The sequence below is a fragment of the Melospiza melodia genome, chromosome 15 (genome assembly GCF_035770615.1).
Source record: "Melospiza melodia melodia isolate bMelMel2 chromosome 15, bMelMel2.pri, whole genome shotgun sequence".
Taxonomy (NCBI): Eukaryota; Metazoa; Chordata; class Aves; order Passeriformes; family Passerellidae; genus Melospiza; species Melospiza melodia.
The window spans coordinates 6,172,615-6,187,817 of NC_086208.1; the positions used below are offsets into that span (position 1 = coordinate 6,172,615).

Sequence of the window (15,203 nt, forward strand, 5' to 3'; positions counted from 1 at the left end):
TCCATTAAAGTTAATCACTAAAGCCTCTAAAGAGCCTTGAAACTTCATTAGAAATGATAAAGCACGTGAAAGGGCAGCACCAGCACAACGCCACGGCCGCTGTGGGAGCTGCTCCGGGGCTGGGCGCTCACGCAGCTCCCTGCACACAGAACATGCCGGGCACACGCCCCCACAGAGCATGCGAGGTCAATCACTCCATCCTGCTAATGAGAGCAGGCAAGCACACAGAAACACCGAGTTTCTGCAGCTCCCCCGCAAGAAATTATACAAGGTATCACCCCCCGTCCAAAGGCATAACACTTACTACAGTGCGCTAAAAATTACTGTTCTAGGTGAACATGTGTGCTCCCCATCTAAGGAAGGCAACAGCACAAGAGCTAATTCTCACTTTCTGATTATGTTCTCCTTTGTTGCCTCTTCCATTTTGTCATGCATTCCACAGTGCTTTATTCAGACTGCTCTTTGTACTCAGCTGTCTTTCTTTTCTCCTCTTTTCAGTAATCTCCTACCCTACTGTGTTACTTTTGTGCTTAACATGCTGACATCAGGAACCTCTAAAGCATTGGTGCACAGCGATTCTAGCCAACATCACCTCATTGGCAGGATATGGCAAGGAGAGACAAAACGATGCACCTGAAAAAGGAATTGCTAGAAAGGAATGGAAAAGTGAGAAAAAGAAACCAGCATCGGTATAACATTTTGCAAAATTATTCCTTGGATTTTAACTCCAATGCAAATGGAAGTACACTGGAGATGTTCTGCTTTCTCCAGCTGCAGGTGAGCTGACCCTAGCTGCGTGCGTGTCTAGTGACAGCAGGCTAGCACCAGCTGCCTCCTGCACTGGACTTGCTCATATTGGAAATAACTGCAGTGCTCTGATTTCCAAGATGAGCTCCTTTGTCCAAAGGGCTGCTTTTAGCAGGAAAGGCTTGAAATCTGTGCTCCTTTAAAAACACACTTTTCAAGATGCTGATTTCAATAATTTCAATAATTTCTTAAGTCCAATCAAAGAGTTTTATGTCTAAGAGTATCTTAGACATAAAATTCATTATATTAACTCCTTATAAAAGCTTTCAAATCTCCCTTTCCCAGAAAACATCAGCACTGACTAAAAGGAAAAGAAGGGAACAGTTTCTCTGCATCCTCACATTGTAGGGGTGGTCAGTGTTTGTAGTGTTATGAGACCTGCACAAATTCTGTCACACAGGGCAGCAACGAAACCACGAGATCCATTCAAACACCTCTGAGGTGTCACACAGCCTCCCAAGGCAGCTCCACACCAGAGAGGAGAACAACTCCCAGGGCTCTATCAAACAGGGCAGTCCCAAAATGCACCTGCATCCCACCGTGACCTTCAGAAGCCCTAGCATCAGTGCAGCACTTGAGCAGCTTCAGAGCCATATGCAGCTAAAGAATCAAAGTTTAGTCACATCTTACCTATTATTAGAAATGGATTGTAAGGTCCTTGAGAGTAAACATTTCATGTTTGCACAATGCCTAATACAACAAAAACCCTGTCAACGAATTGGGCTCAGAAGTGCTACTGCTATCTGGGGTAGCTTGTACAGAGCCAGGGCTTGGTTCAGAGTAACAAAGACTAAAACATGGATATGAAACATTAGTACAACAGGCTCAATCTACAAGGAAGTAGGTATTCCACATGTGCCCTGAAGAGCTGATAATGCTTTTCTTTACCTTTTCTTCCTTTTTCCACAATGTAGACTAGGAGTTCTGCAAAATTTCGGGGTTGAAAACAACCATTTGCCAATGTTCAACATAAAATACAGGCATATTTTTTATACATACCACTAAAACCGAGTTTTTCAAGGGCTAATGTCTGGCACAGAACAACATGATGATACTCCTTTAAAGAAGAACTGAAGGGCAATAAAACAGATTTTACTTTGTTTGGGTGAACAGGTGCTAATCTGACTAAGTGGTACTGCTAATACATGGAGAGGATAAAGAAAAGAAAAAAAGGTGCAAGAAGTTGAAAATGGATACGCTTTTTAAGGGAGTTGCTGCGCTATCACTCTGTGGCTTAACAGAATTTCATCACTTTATCTTCTCACTTGCTGCCTTAGCAAAACGGCAAAAGGAGGCATCACTTACAAACCCCAGTATCATCCACTTAAGACAGCAGAGGTATCACTAAGAAATAAAATTGAGATTTTGTCAGCAATCTTGCAGACTCTCACCACTTGTAATCAGGAAGAACTTAGGCCTTCTGGAAGGGTGTTGTGAGCTTAATACAGGTGAGCCAGCTGTGAGATGTTAATACGGGTATGCAGGGCACCAGCTGGGAACTGTGGGCTTTGACAATCTCACCCAAACCATAGAATGGCTTGGTTTGGAAGGGACCTTAAAAGTCACCTAGTTCCCTCCCTCACAATGGTCAGGGATGCCATCCACTAGACCAGGTTGCCCAGAATCCCATCCAGCCTGGCCTTGAGCAGGGACACCCATCCCTGAGGCCTGCAATGGGTCACTGCAGCAGCAGGGCATCAGCCACTGAGGCTCCACAGGCAAGGAGCTCTGCTGCACTCTTGGGTACATCACCCACACAAAGAGCCACAGGTGTAACCAGAACTTCCCCACTGGGGACACACTTATTCACTTCAAGAAAAGAAAGCATAAGTTGTTTTTTACGTCTTTCTGCTGTTAGGATTTGTCATCAGTAAGAATTTGCTGAGTGAAACCTTTAAACAAAAGGTTTCCGAAAAAGATTAGTTTAGGATTTACGTCGACATTACTTATTTTAAAGTGAAATCCAGCAACATTCAGAATTATTAATGGATCTCATTCTCATTAGATGATGAATGAAACCAACAGTTCACTGGATGCTGTCAGCATATAAGTTATCCACATATTTAAATATGAAACTTTTCAACTTCACTGTGCACAAAATGAATATACTACATAATAAACTAGTTGTAAAGAGAACATTTTTAAAAGCTCCTTTGTGTTTTAATTTTTATTTTTAATTGTTTTCTGTCTGCCAGTGCCTGAGTGTTTTAACTAGATGAAGACTCTTAACATGAAAAATGTTACATTCTGAGAGCACTCTTGAAAGACTTAGGCATACTAATTTATTCAATAACTTCTTTAGATCTATTTTTAATCACAATTTGAGAACAATAAAACCTCAATTATACAATATCAAGAAATATTTCAGTATAATTCTAAATCATGTAGCAGCAAGAAAATCCATATTTTTAACTCTGATTTGTGTGCTTAGCTATTTAAATCTGTGTCATCCTTTAACATGGGACCTCAGAAAAAGTGAACTTCCTTTACTGATCATAATTATCAATACTTAGCTATTAATGTATGAATTTATCCATGACACACTCTACACATTGTATGTTATAGACACAGTCGTTGCCCATTATTATCTATCTCAAATCTCTCTGCAAAGGTTCTATGGCATGCAAGAAATTCTTTTTACCGTTGGCTATAATCTCTTTTTCTTTGAAGGCCCCAGGAGTAGAGATAGATTTAGATAAAACTCCTTAATAGGACCACACAGATGAAGACCCATATAGCAGAAGGAAATTTTGCTCCCTGGGGGAATTTGTAACCTTCAGCAGAGCAATGACTGCAGCGGGATCAGTGCTGTGACAACAGTGAGCACAGACCCACCAAGGGCAGCGGGGATGAGGCAGCACAGCCCCAGCACAGCTCCCTCACTCTCCCAGCCAGGGCCCATACAACACACCACATCCCAAATCCTTCCCAGGAACTTCATCACTTCCTTGAACAGCAAACAACAAGCTCTTTGTCCCAAAGATAGCGCTGTGAGACTTGGCAATTAGAAACAAAGCTGTCCTGGGGAAAAAAATACCAATTATGCTATTGGCATCATCTGTGAAAAACATCCCACTGAAAGGCAACACACTCAAACCACTGTTATGCCTTCAAGATGTTTCTCCAAATCCCATCTGAATATCTTAGTGATATTGTTTCTAGTACCATGCAATGCCACACAATATCTTCACATCACTATTGATTTCTGCATTTTAAAGACAGCACATATTTTTTAGCTCTTTCATCCTCCTATTTCATAACCAATTTATAATTCAGCATATTCTTTGACACTGTTTAAATACTTAAAGAGTAAATTATTTTAGCTTATCAGAAAATAATTTGTTTTGACCAAATTCCCTCCAGTTAGTTGGGAGGTTGTCATGGTTCTTTACCATGATCACATTGAAGTTTCTGAAACTGTAACACAAACACATCTACCCCCTAAGCAAAGAGAAGAGAAAAGGAATACCAGTACTGCCTAATTGAAGTAACCTATCACCTGTGACACCAGCTTTCAAGTGCTATAAGCATACACATCTTTTAGAAAAATATATTTCCTTTTCTAGCACTTAATTACAGCCATAGGCAACTGAAATAGTCATTTGGGTTTTGTAAAAAGTCATGTTTGACTTTAAACACAATTTCCAAAATCTCAATATAAAAATAAGACTTGAAGTCATATTTTTTTTCATATTTACTCCATTTGCAAGTCAATTTCTTAATCTTATGGAGGCAACAATGTTAAAATTTGAGATAGGAATTTCTGTCTCATGGTTGCTGAAGAACAAGAATGTAGTTGCACATCACCAATCATATAAGTGACACCACTGCTCATAATATCTGGCAGTAGCAAGGCAATGAAAACATTAAGTACAATACCTTCACTAATCTGACAAACAGGTAAACCCAATGCAAGAAGCAAACTGCTTCATTAATAAGATTCCCTTAACTTCATATAAGATAAATGTAAAAGATATAGTACTTACAGTGAATTCACAGAAATCAATGCTATCAAGACTTTTGCTTCTGTGTATTCTCCCTTTTATTCTTCTTAAAGAGGGCTTTCCCTGACTTACACTACAGGTAGCACCATTGGGATTTTCGGAAGATGGAGTTACCCTGCCAAACAAAAAGAGCCACATATCAGACAAAAAAATACATTCTTTTATTTGCTTAAAATAATACATTTATAAAGGAGAACACATCACCATGCTATACATACAAGAAATGTCATTTCAAGTGACAGTTTTCAATCACTAAGTGCCAAAAATAAGACCACAAGTATGTAGAAGTCTAGCTCCCATCAGGACCACACTGCTTGCAGATTTTGTCAAAAACATTCTGATCTTTTTTTTACAGAAGTGTGTAGAATCAGAAAAAAGACACATTGTCGAAAAATATATTTTACTTCTGAAGATTTTAAAAGACTATTTTGCTTTGTTTCTTCAGAAGAAACCCAAGTCCTGTGACACACATTGATGGCTGTCAGTTAAATCACCAGGAGCCTGGCAGTATTTGGCTTTTGACCTTTTCCAGTTTGAGTGCTGATGGTGCTTCAGCTATTCTAGCAATGAGTAACAACCAACAATAATGACATTAATAGCATCTGTTAAAGTTATAGGGGTAATATATTAAGCAACTACACTTGATAAGGCCTTTCATCATATTGGAATCTACACATAGTCCTAAGGGGAGTCCATAACTAAAATATTTGGAGGAAGCAATTCATATTTCAATGAGCTTGTTGGAAATCACTAATAAGCAGAACTAAGTTAACAATTAACTAAGTGCACTAGGATTTGTGATGTTAATATTTTAAATACAAAATAGTCCCTAGTCAGACTGGCCCCTAAGGAAAAGGAAAACTCCATTCCAGCAAATACACTCACCAAGAATTACCTAAAAACCTGAAGTCTTCATGCCCAGATTTATACTTATTTCATATTATTTCTCAACTGCAGTCATAAAAGATTTCAAAAAACAGCTTAAAAAAGAAATAATATGTATTTTTTTGCATTTCCATAGTCTTTGGACAGCAGTTCAGTATTTCTCCCAAAAATCATTAAGATTCCTCTCACAGAAAAAACACTTTAGGATGTTTTTTGTGTTCTTTAACTTAGAATTAATGGCTTTTGTATGCACATAAATGTTTGTACAAAAAAGAAAGGTGGAGATGTCTTAAACATACAACATGTCTTAAACAGAACATTGCATAGTGGGCTATATCAATTCCTGAAATACCAAATTCCAAATACAAAATACAATAACCACATGCTGAATACTCTTGTTTGATTAGCAAGACTTCCAGGCCTACACAACGTCATGGTCAGGATAACATGGCCATGGGACTGCTAGGGAGAAGAAATTACCATATCCAAACTTGAAAATTAAAGCAAATCCTTTCAAATATCTTATCTCTTATTCAATTTATAAAGATAAAGCCCTTCATTTTTTTGTTGAATCACTGCAACTACCAAATAACTATTTTGTTTTCAGATGCCTGATTTTGGGGGTTTTTTGACACATGCACACAGACCCACATTCAAACAGCTTGCCCCAAGTTCTCTTGATAACAGTAATTTGGTTTACATGGTTTTTCCCCTTGGGTTATTTTACTGCCAACTTCAAACTGCAAATTTCTACCTGAACACATAACTGTAATATCCATACATCTTAATTACAATATGAAACTCCTGCTGAGATTGCACTGGAATTTTTTGTCTAATCATATATGGATTGAACTCTGAGACCCATGCCTGCCTACTACAGTAACATATTTGTTCACACAGCAAAAACTTCAAGAACACCACGGATTCCCTGCTAAACTGTCTTCCAGAATTACCAGGACAGATTTCCAAAGAAAGACAACTGCTCTGCCTCTATCTTGTTGCACAGACAGTGACATTTACAATGGCAGCACATTGCCATTGTGTGAATGTCTCCTCTGTAACAGAGGGCTCAAACATCTCTGCTCGAGTACCTAACTGAACACACTCTGTGTCCATGGCAGATGCAGATGCTGGAGCCCACTGAGAGATCAATTGTTCCCCTGCTGTCAGAGTCCCTGTTTATTCTCTCTACAGGGAATCTTTGAGGGCTGCCTACTCCATTACTTATAATTTGGGTTAATTAATCTTCAAATGCACCTCTGATGAATTAAATGCTTGGCACGTTAGACTTCCTCCTTATACTTAATAGAAAAGTTAAACAGCTGTAAGCTACACTGGGCTTTTCCTAATTTTGAATAACATTTCAAGCCATTTATTTTAGGGCCTTACCCTAAAATAACGTCTTTTAACGTTTTCTGATACAAAAAAAACTTTATTTAAAAAAATAAGAAAACTACTTACATGGAAAAACCCAAACAAATACAAATCACAAGCTAATCAAAGTTACACAGTTTTAACAAAGAACCACACTAATGACATGTTTTCAAGGCTCTTCTGTTTAGGAGCTTCACTCTTTACAGCCACTCGAAAAAATGAACGTGCTGCCACTGGAATCCAGCTATCATTTCATTCTGCTGGAGAATAAATTATGGCTGTTACTTGTTAGCTTCTAAGATACATAAAAGTATTTTTAAAGTTACAAAATATAATTACAGAGAAGGAGTATCACAATTTATCTTATTCCCTCCAATCCTTTACAAAATCATTAGTTTCTAGATCTCTTTACAAGCAAATAAAGCATTACTTAACCAACCAAAGAAAAATCCAATCAATATCATTGATATTGGGAATTGGGAAGCTTTGTACTGTATGTACACCAAAGGAAGGATGTGAAGCAAGATATCCATACTGACAGCATCACAGGGGGTTTGACTCTGGGTGAAGAGGAGACTTTGGGACAAGTGCAAACCAATTAACTACCAGCTTCTCCAGGGCCCCCACTCCTCCCAGAGTTTCTGCAAAGGGAAGCATCAAGAGACCTGAGACAGACTTGGATCGGTTTTACCCAGGCTTTGCACAATGCTGGATGCAGCAATGAGACTCTCAAGAATCCATTTCTAGTAGCACTCATGTAGTATTGCACAGGAATCCCTTCAAATACTCGTGATTTCCACAGTGAGTACACCTCTAAAGTTCAGAACATAAAGTTCCAAAATAAACCCATGTGAGTGCAAAGCCATGAGAAAAGGACCAAAGCATCTTGAGACTGACTCAAAATGAAATTATTTAAAAATCTGATAAACATATTTTTAAAATCCTTCTCTCTTTTGAATAATGTTTTATGTTCCCAAAGTGTTCACTGTAATCAGAGAAACAAACTTTATTCTTCTTAAGTGAATACTGAAACTATAATGCAATGTACCAAGGTTCTGGCATCTGAACCTTAAGTTTAAAAAAACACTTATTAATAAAATTTGCTGCATCTGATTGTCTTCTTTCAACTTTTATTTGAATCTCTGAATTAATAAATACAATATTAATAGCAGATTAATAAGTGAATTGCTAAGTCACTGTAATACCTGCATCAGGAGTATAGAGGAACTATCGCAGGCTAAAGGAGAAAAATATGTAAGAGCCCTTTTAAAGTACCTGCAGGCCATCAACTACTTTAAAGCAAGTACTCCTGAACAAAAGCCTAGGAATGAAATGCTCCAGGAAGTCTAGGGCTTCAAAAACTGGAATATAGCATAAGGATCTTTGAAGGTAGTGAACAATTCCTGACGCCTTGCTTCAAATTTGCTGTTTCTGTTCAAATAGTGTGTTTGATATTCTGGAAACATAACACCTTTTTAATGGAGCTCATCACGGGAATCCTAAATTAAGGCACCCAATTCATTAACTTTTGAAAATATTAGTCAAGTAAAATGGAACCATTTTGTATATCCCACCTGGAGTCTGAAGCCCTTATTTATTATCCACAATTCTTACAACGGTTTCATTGACCTTGACTTCTTCCTGATCATATATCACATTACATAACCATGACTCTAAATTATTTCTCTAGTTTGTAAAATAAGCAAAAAACCCCTAAACTTTCACTATCTGTATTCCACTGACAAGCACAGTAGCCGAACAAAATAATGTGTAACAGTGACTTCAAGGTGAAGTGTCATATCAAGGGCTAATGACTTAATACATGTTATAAAATAATCAGATGGTCAGAGTATAATATGAGTCTATGAATAAAGGTGATATACTATTCACATATAATTACTATTTATAACAAATTTCAATATCACCTGATTTTTTTGTAGTTAAATTATGTCTGAAATTACTGCTGTCATCTTAATTTCTAGACAGACCAGTTACATTGAAAATCTTTGAAGAACTTCATAAACTCTCTTCTTGTTCAGTGATTAGAATTCTGAGCAATTTTATAAAAGTCAGCATCAGAATGTTTAAAAAACGGGTCTTGAAATGACACATTTTCTATATTTGTTTTCCAGGTGCAGTATTAGTGCTGGAGTCAATGCAGAGTGGACAAGGTTTTGACAACCATGCAGCCTCAACAAGACCTCTAATGGGGACATAATTATTGCCCTTTTCATATACTGCAAGTTGCCTGCCTATCCTATAAAGAAAGCATTTAAGTTCTTGTAGCAACATCCAAGGCAAGCTTCTCAAAAACTTCTGCCTCTGGCAGCTACACAGATCTCAGCTGGGAGATGTATAAAATTCCCATAATTATTATACCTCCCATTAGGAGCCAAGCTTCCTCAGCACCACCAAAAGTGAGGACACGGGCTGGGCGCAGCTCAGTGTGAGCACTGGCTTCTGTCTCAAACACAAGGCTGGAAAAGCTGACATTTACACCCACTGACCAGACTGGAAATCCTAACAATTATAGTTACTCAATATTAATATTAGTTTGAGAAAAGGCAAGTTTGAAACAATGCTAGAGACACTGAACACTCAGCTGCAGTGTTGAATTTTTGTGCACCTCTGCAAGTATGTTGATTCCAAGGATGTATCCTTAACCACACATCCCTCAAGAAAAAAATTAAGTATTAATTAACTTGCAACATAAATAAAGATTTACAATGGGCTAAACTGAAGTTTTTATCCTCATTTCAAACAATATTAACTGTAACTAGTACTCAAAAATGTAAAATATCCATTCTGAAGATCTGTACTTTTCCATAGAGTTCTGTAGAAACACCAAGAAGATCAATCTTCGATGTTTTCTTTCTCCCACATTAAGGTGACATTTTCCATTATTTAATTATACTAAATATGATTCTACTTGGAACATAAACAAACAATGACACTTTTCTCCCTAGGGATGGTCCTAATGATAAAACAGACATTCTTCATTATAAGCCTGGGCTTCTACAGCCAAGAAGCTTAAATACAAAGACTCTGAGACAAGAAAGCATTCAGTGCTTAATTCCAGACATGCTAGTTACTCCTCACTGATTCCAAAGAAGTTTACTCCTATGCCTGAAAATAAATGTGCCTGTGCAGTATCTTACAAGAAGCTGCAATCATTTAACATCCAGGCTTCTATATCACACATTCTTCTAACAACAACACCAAACAGGGGAACTGGATCCTGTCAAAATTCAAATTTTGTAGTGCGCTGTATCTGCATTCTTTTCTGTAACCTAGATTGCCTCAGACAACTACCAATCATTCTTAAAAGAATGTAAATATGGAATAGCCTCAGTCATTTCCATAATCTCCCCAATGAAAACCTATCACTAACTGAGCTTTTTGCCTTTTTTCACAATGCTGCACTCCCCTGCACCAAGGGGAGCAGTGGGGGTGTTCACCAAAGCACAGGAACTCTTTCAGAGTCAAGGCAAATGCTGTAAGAAGCAGAAGGGAATATTAGTGAGAACTTAGAATGGATAGAATATCCTGTTGGGGATTTTGTTGTTGTTTTGTCTTTTTCATTTGTTTATTTATTTGCCCGCTATCTTCTCCTTGCAGCAGAAAAACACAATAATCATTCTGACAAGAAATTATGTTCTACCTGTGTAATTCCCCTTAATAATGTGATTTAGCATTTCTCTATTGTAAAAGGACTCAGGTTGCACATATTGGGATTTCAGTAACTATTTATAAAAATTGACTATTTTTAAAGTACTCCCAGTTCAGCTGTCAGTTTCTTCTTGACCACCTTTGCAGATGTCAGTCCCTGCTGCACTCTACCTGTACTAGCAGAGTTATGACGGTGGGTTTTGTATCCAAATGCTGTCCCTCCAGCAAGAGGATTAAAAACATCCTATTCATCTCGTTTAGGCTCCCACATATTAGATTACAACACTGCACACACGCAGGAAAGGGTCTGAATCAGCAGTTCAGGACTCCAGCAGCTTCCTCCAGCACTGAGTCCAGAACTACTGCCCCAAGTAAACCTCATCATAAAATAACAAACTACATACAAAGCAGGTTTCTGCCTCCTCCATCTCCCACTGCAAGCCTGTGGCATAGCTTCCTTCTCTCTAATTGCCTGGTTTATTCCTAGCCACTTAATAACTATTTATTCTTAACCCATTGTGAGACATTGATATTTTCATTTGTAGCTCGGCTTCCATGCATCACACAACAGGACATAGACTTTGGTGGGGGGGAAAGCAGGAGAAAATTGGAGTGACAGATGCTCCCCAAAGAAATAAAACATTGCTGTTACCTTTTTCATTTTCTTTCAGTAGGATTCAGGTGGATTATCTCCACAAACAAAAGGATGAGCATTTTAACCCTTTTTTATTAAATTATATCTTCGTTTCCACTTACAATATGGATTCACACATCAAAGAGCTTATGAATCTCAATGGTTCAGGAGAATTTTTTAAGCTTTTAAAAATAAGCAAATAAAAATAGATTTAAAAGCACCCCCTGACTATAGGCGAACTTGATTTATGTGTTTTCTTTAGGTATTTTTGAGATTTCCAGTGATACAGTATTGGAATATGCTTTTGGTTTATGTATTGTGACTATACACAAATATTGCATTGATTTGAGTAACAACAACATATTTTCTCCTTAAGATTTTCTTAATGCATTATTTGATAAAGATTGTGCAGAAATAAGAAAAATTAGCATGACAAAGTACCTTTAAGCACTTCTGTAAGTGCATCAGAAAATAGTATTTCATCCATAAGCATAAAATCTATCCATACAGATAATGCCTAATGCTATTAAAATTCTTAAAGAAAATGAGAATATATATCATGTTACCTATTAATACGAATATCCCAAAGACATACTTTTAAGTGCTCAAGTAATTCACACATCTCTCTAAAATTAAAAAAAAAAACAGTTTGCCTTATTTTTCTTTAACACTTTTAGTCAATTAAATCTTCACACAGCATTGCATTGCAGCAACATGATGCCAAGTTAGAAATGTTATGAAATGCAATGCTTGTGGTATGTATTAGTGTGGAGCCACTAGCATATTGTGCTGTACCTCGAAAAGCACAGAATCTCATCATGAAACAGGACAACATAGAGCTGATCTAACTCCAGCTGAAGACAAAGCAGGAGTTGAATCAGGTCCTTTCAGATGTACTTTTAAAGCACACAATTCCATATAGCTTTCCCTTAACATGCCAGCAAACAAAATACTTCCAAGAAAACATACAAAATATTAAATAGAACACTGTCATAATTACATTTTCCATAATTAAATTTCTCAAAAGATGTAAGACACAACTGCATCCACTGCTGCACACAGGCAGGAGTGGCATTTGGGGAGAATAAAAAAGGTATGGTACACTTTATGTAACTTACATAATCAGAATCAAACAACCAAATACATTGTAAAAACATCTGATTAAACATAATAAAACTTATCTGCATGATAACATATTTTTTGTCTAAAACTTAATTTGATTTTTTTTCTTTACAATCAGGAAGAACAGAGTCATCAAACTGTGTTCTATCTGCAAGGAATACCAAGACCTGGAATTAATGACAGAAAGCTTACTAGTTCCACATCATGTTTCTTCAATTGATACATTTTCTTGACACTGTCTCTACAGTGGGGAAAAGCAAAGTATTAAAAACTCCACATTCTACAATTCATGTAAGGCCCATTTTTGTTACAACTGCTGACAATATTTTTATTTGCAAACTATCTATGTTCAAATAAAATGACCTATCATGCCTTCTCTGACGCTTTACTTTGCTTCACTAGGGCCAGGTAAGTACAGTGAAACAAAACTGTATGACCACTACCACCTTTATATTACTCGTGGTTCCTTTCAGATAAGACATTCTCAGTGTGCAAATTTGTGATTGACATCTCCCTCTCAGAAGAAGTGACAATATTTCCTCCTCAGGATTTGTCCTGATGATGACACAGGTCCCGCTGCTCCCATGGAGCTAACAGTGGGCTCCTGCCCGCCCACGAGTGCCTGGGTATTGCAGTGCCATACGCCTGCCGGTGCCCTACTCACCCACATTACACCACTATACTTTAATACATTTTTCATAACATGTTGTTGATTCATCCAGAAAAATCGGTTCAGCACACAATCAGCAAGCACAAAAGGAGTGAGAATCAGTGAGGGGAAACGCAGGGTTTAAGGAAAAATGACCATATTTGAACAGCACTACTCTGGCTCTCACTAATCTATTGGACCTGCGTCTCCTTGTTCCCATTTTCTCAGTACACCTGTCAGCAGCAGCAGCAGCAGGGGCAGGGAATCCGGACCCGGCTCCGCACAGCCCGGGGCGGGAGCACACTGCGCTACATCGGCGGCAGCACTCGGGCTGTCACGCAAGCGGAGCCCCCGCCGGGGCCGCTCCCGCGCCCTCAGCCCGCGCTGCCATTGCCGCTGTGCCGGTCCGGCAGCGCCGTGCCCGCGGGAGCGGAGCCTGCTCCAGCCGCGTCCTCCGCCGGCCGGGCGCGGACAGCTCCGCCGGCACCGCCAACGCCTCCCGGCGTTTCCATGCGGCTGCCGACGAATCCGCCGGGAACTTTGTGCCCCGGCGATGCCGGCCGGGAGCCGCAGGCCGGGTCTGGGCACGGCGCCCCTCATGTCCGCGGGGACCCCCCGCCGCCGCGCCCGCCCGTCCCGCCGCGGCCCGCGCTCGGCCCGGCCCGGCCCGCAGTGCCCGCGGCCCCGTTTGTGCCTACTCACCACAGCTTCCTCTTTAAGGGCATCAGACTGCCCCTGTTGGAGGCGGTCACCCCTATGGCCATCTGCAAGACAGTCAGGTATTTCTGATACTTCATTTTGCCGTCGCCCCCCCTGTCCCTGCCTCGTCCCCGCCGCCGCCACCGACAGAGTCTCTCCAGCCGCTGCATGCAATCATCAAATTTTTATTTCCAGGCATCTGCCGTCCCTGCGTCGCGCTTCTTCCCCTCCTCCTCCTCCTCCTCCTGCCGCGCTCCCTCTCTCTCTGCCCCCCCGGCTCACGCTCTCCTCCTCCTCCTGCCGCACTCCCTCTATCTCTGCCCCCAGCTGACGCTCTCCTCCTCCGCCTCCCGCCGCGCTCCCGCTATCCCCGCTCCAGCTGACGCTCTCCTCCGCCTCCCGCCGCGCTCTGCCCTCCCCCGGGCCCGCGCTCCTCTCCTCCTCCCGCTGTCGCACTCCTTTCCTCGCAGCCCCCCGCGCTTTTTCCCCCGACCCACAGCCGCGCCTCCCTCTCTCCCGCCGCGCCGCGCTCCTCGCCCCCGACCAGGCCCCCCACTTCGCCTTCTCCTCACCTGGGCTATCTCGGGGCGGCCGGCGCCTCCCCTCGCCCCCGGGGCGAGCAGGCCTTCCCCACCATCCCTGCCCGCCGCCGGGGCGCTCCCGCCCCGCTGCCCTCCCCGATTACCTGGGGTATCCCGCCCCCGCCCATGAGGCGCAGCCGCCGCGCTGCCCTCCCGCCATCAGAGGCGCGCCATGGCCGCAGCGCTGCCCGTGCTTCGCCGGCCTCGCCGCTAATCCCATTAGCGCCTAGAGGAGCCCCATGTTATTTTAATCGGCCTCCCGCCTAACGGTGTCGGTTGTGGGGTCGCAGTCACCGAGCAGCGGGGCAAACGCCTCACCGCCCGCGGGGCGGCCCCGTGAGGGGAAGGTCAGCAGGAGGGTGAGGCGAGGCGAGGCGAGGCGAGGCGAGGGTGAGCTGAGGGTGAGGCCGAGGGGGCAGCGCGTCCCGCCAAGTGCCCCTCAGCAAGGGCGGCTGGATGGCAGCTCCCGCCGCGGGAGCACCGGAGCCGCCCCGAGCACCTGCACGGGCAGTCGCACCTAAAAACTCTGCTGAGGCCACAGCGAACAGCAAGACAGCCCCTTTTAAATTGTTTTATTTCCATGTGAGGAAAACAACTGAAGTGTGTTTGAGAATCATGTGGTGATAAAGCCAAACGAAAAGTGTTAAATGATTTTAAAGGGGTGCCCACCTTCTGGGTGCTTAAGCACAAATAGCTGAACACGTATCTGTGTCACGGCCTCAGGTGTGACACAGTTGTCATGGCTTTAATCTGTTCTGTGCCTTCCTCCTCAAGATCAG

At 41.3% G+C, this 15,203-nt stretch overlaps 1 protein-coding gene across 5 annotated transcripts in view; it reads right to left on the reverse strand.

The window, feature by feature from the left end:
* TJP1 (tight junction protein 1) overlaps positions 1 to 14,028 on the reverse strand; it is a 156,510-nt gene extending 142,482 nt beyond the window's left edge. For 3 of the 5 annotated variants that reach the window (XM_063169551.1, XM_063169550.1, XM_063169554.1), the window contains exons 1-2: positions 13,847 to 14,028; positions 4,794 to 4,926 (exon numbers count right to left, since the gene is read on the reverse strand). In XM_063169551.1, the coding sequence (XP_063025621.1) occupies positions 4,794 to 4,926; positions 13,847 to 14,013 (300 nt within the window). In that variant the 5' untranslated portion in view covers positions 14,014 to 14,028. The remainder of the gene's footprint in view (positions 1 to 4,793; positions 4,927 to 13,846) is intronic. The other 2 variants (XM_063169555.1, XM_063169552.1) reach the window with 1 other exon arrangement.
* Positions 14,029 to 15,203: the final 1,175 nt, after the last annotated feature.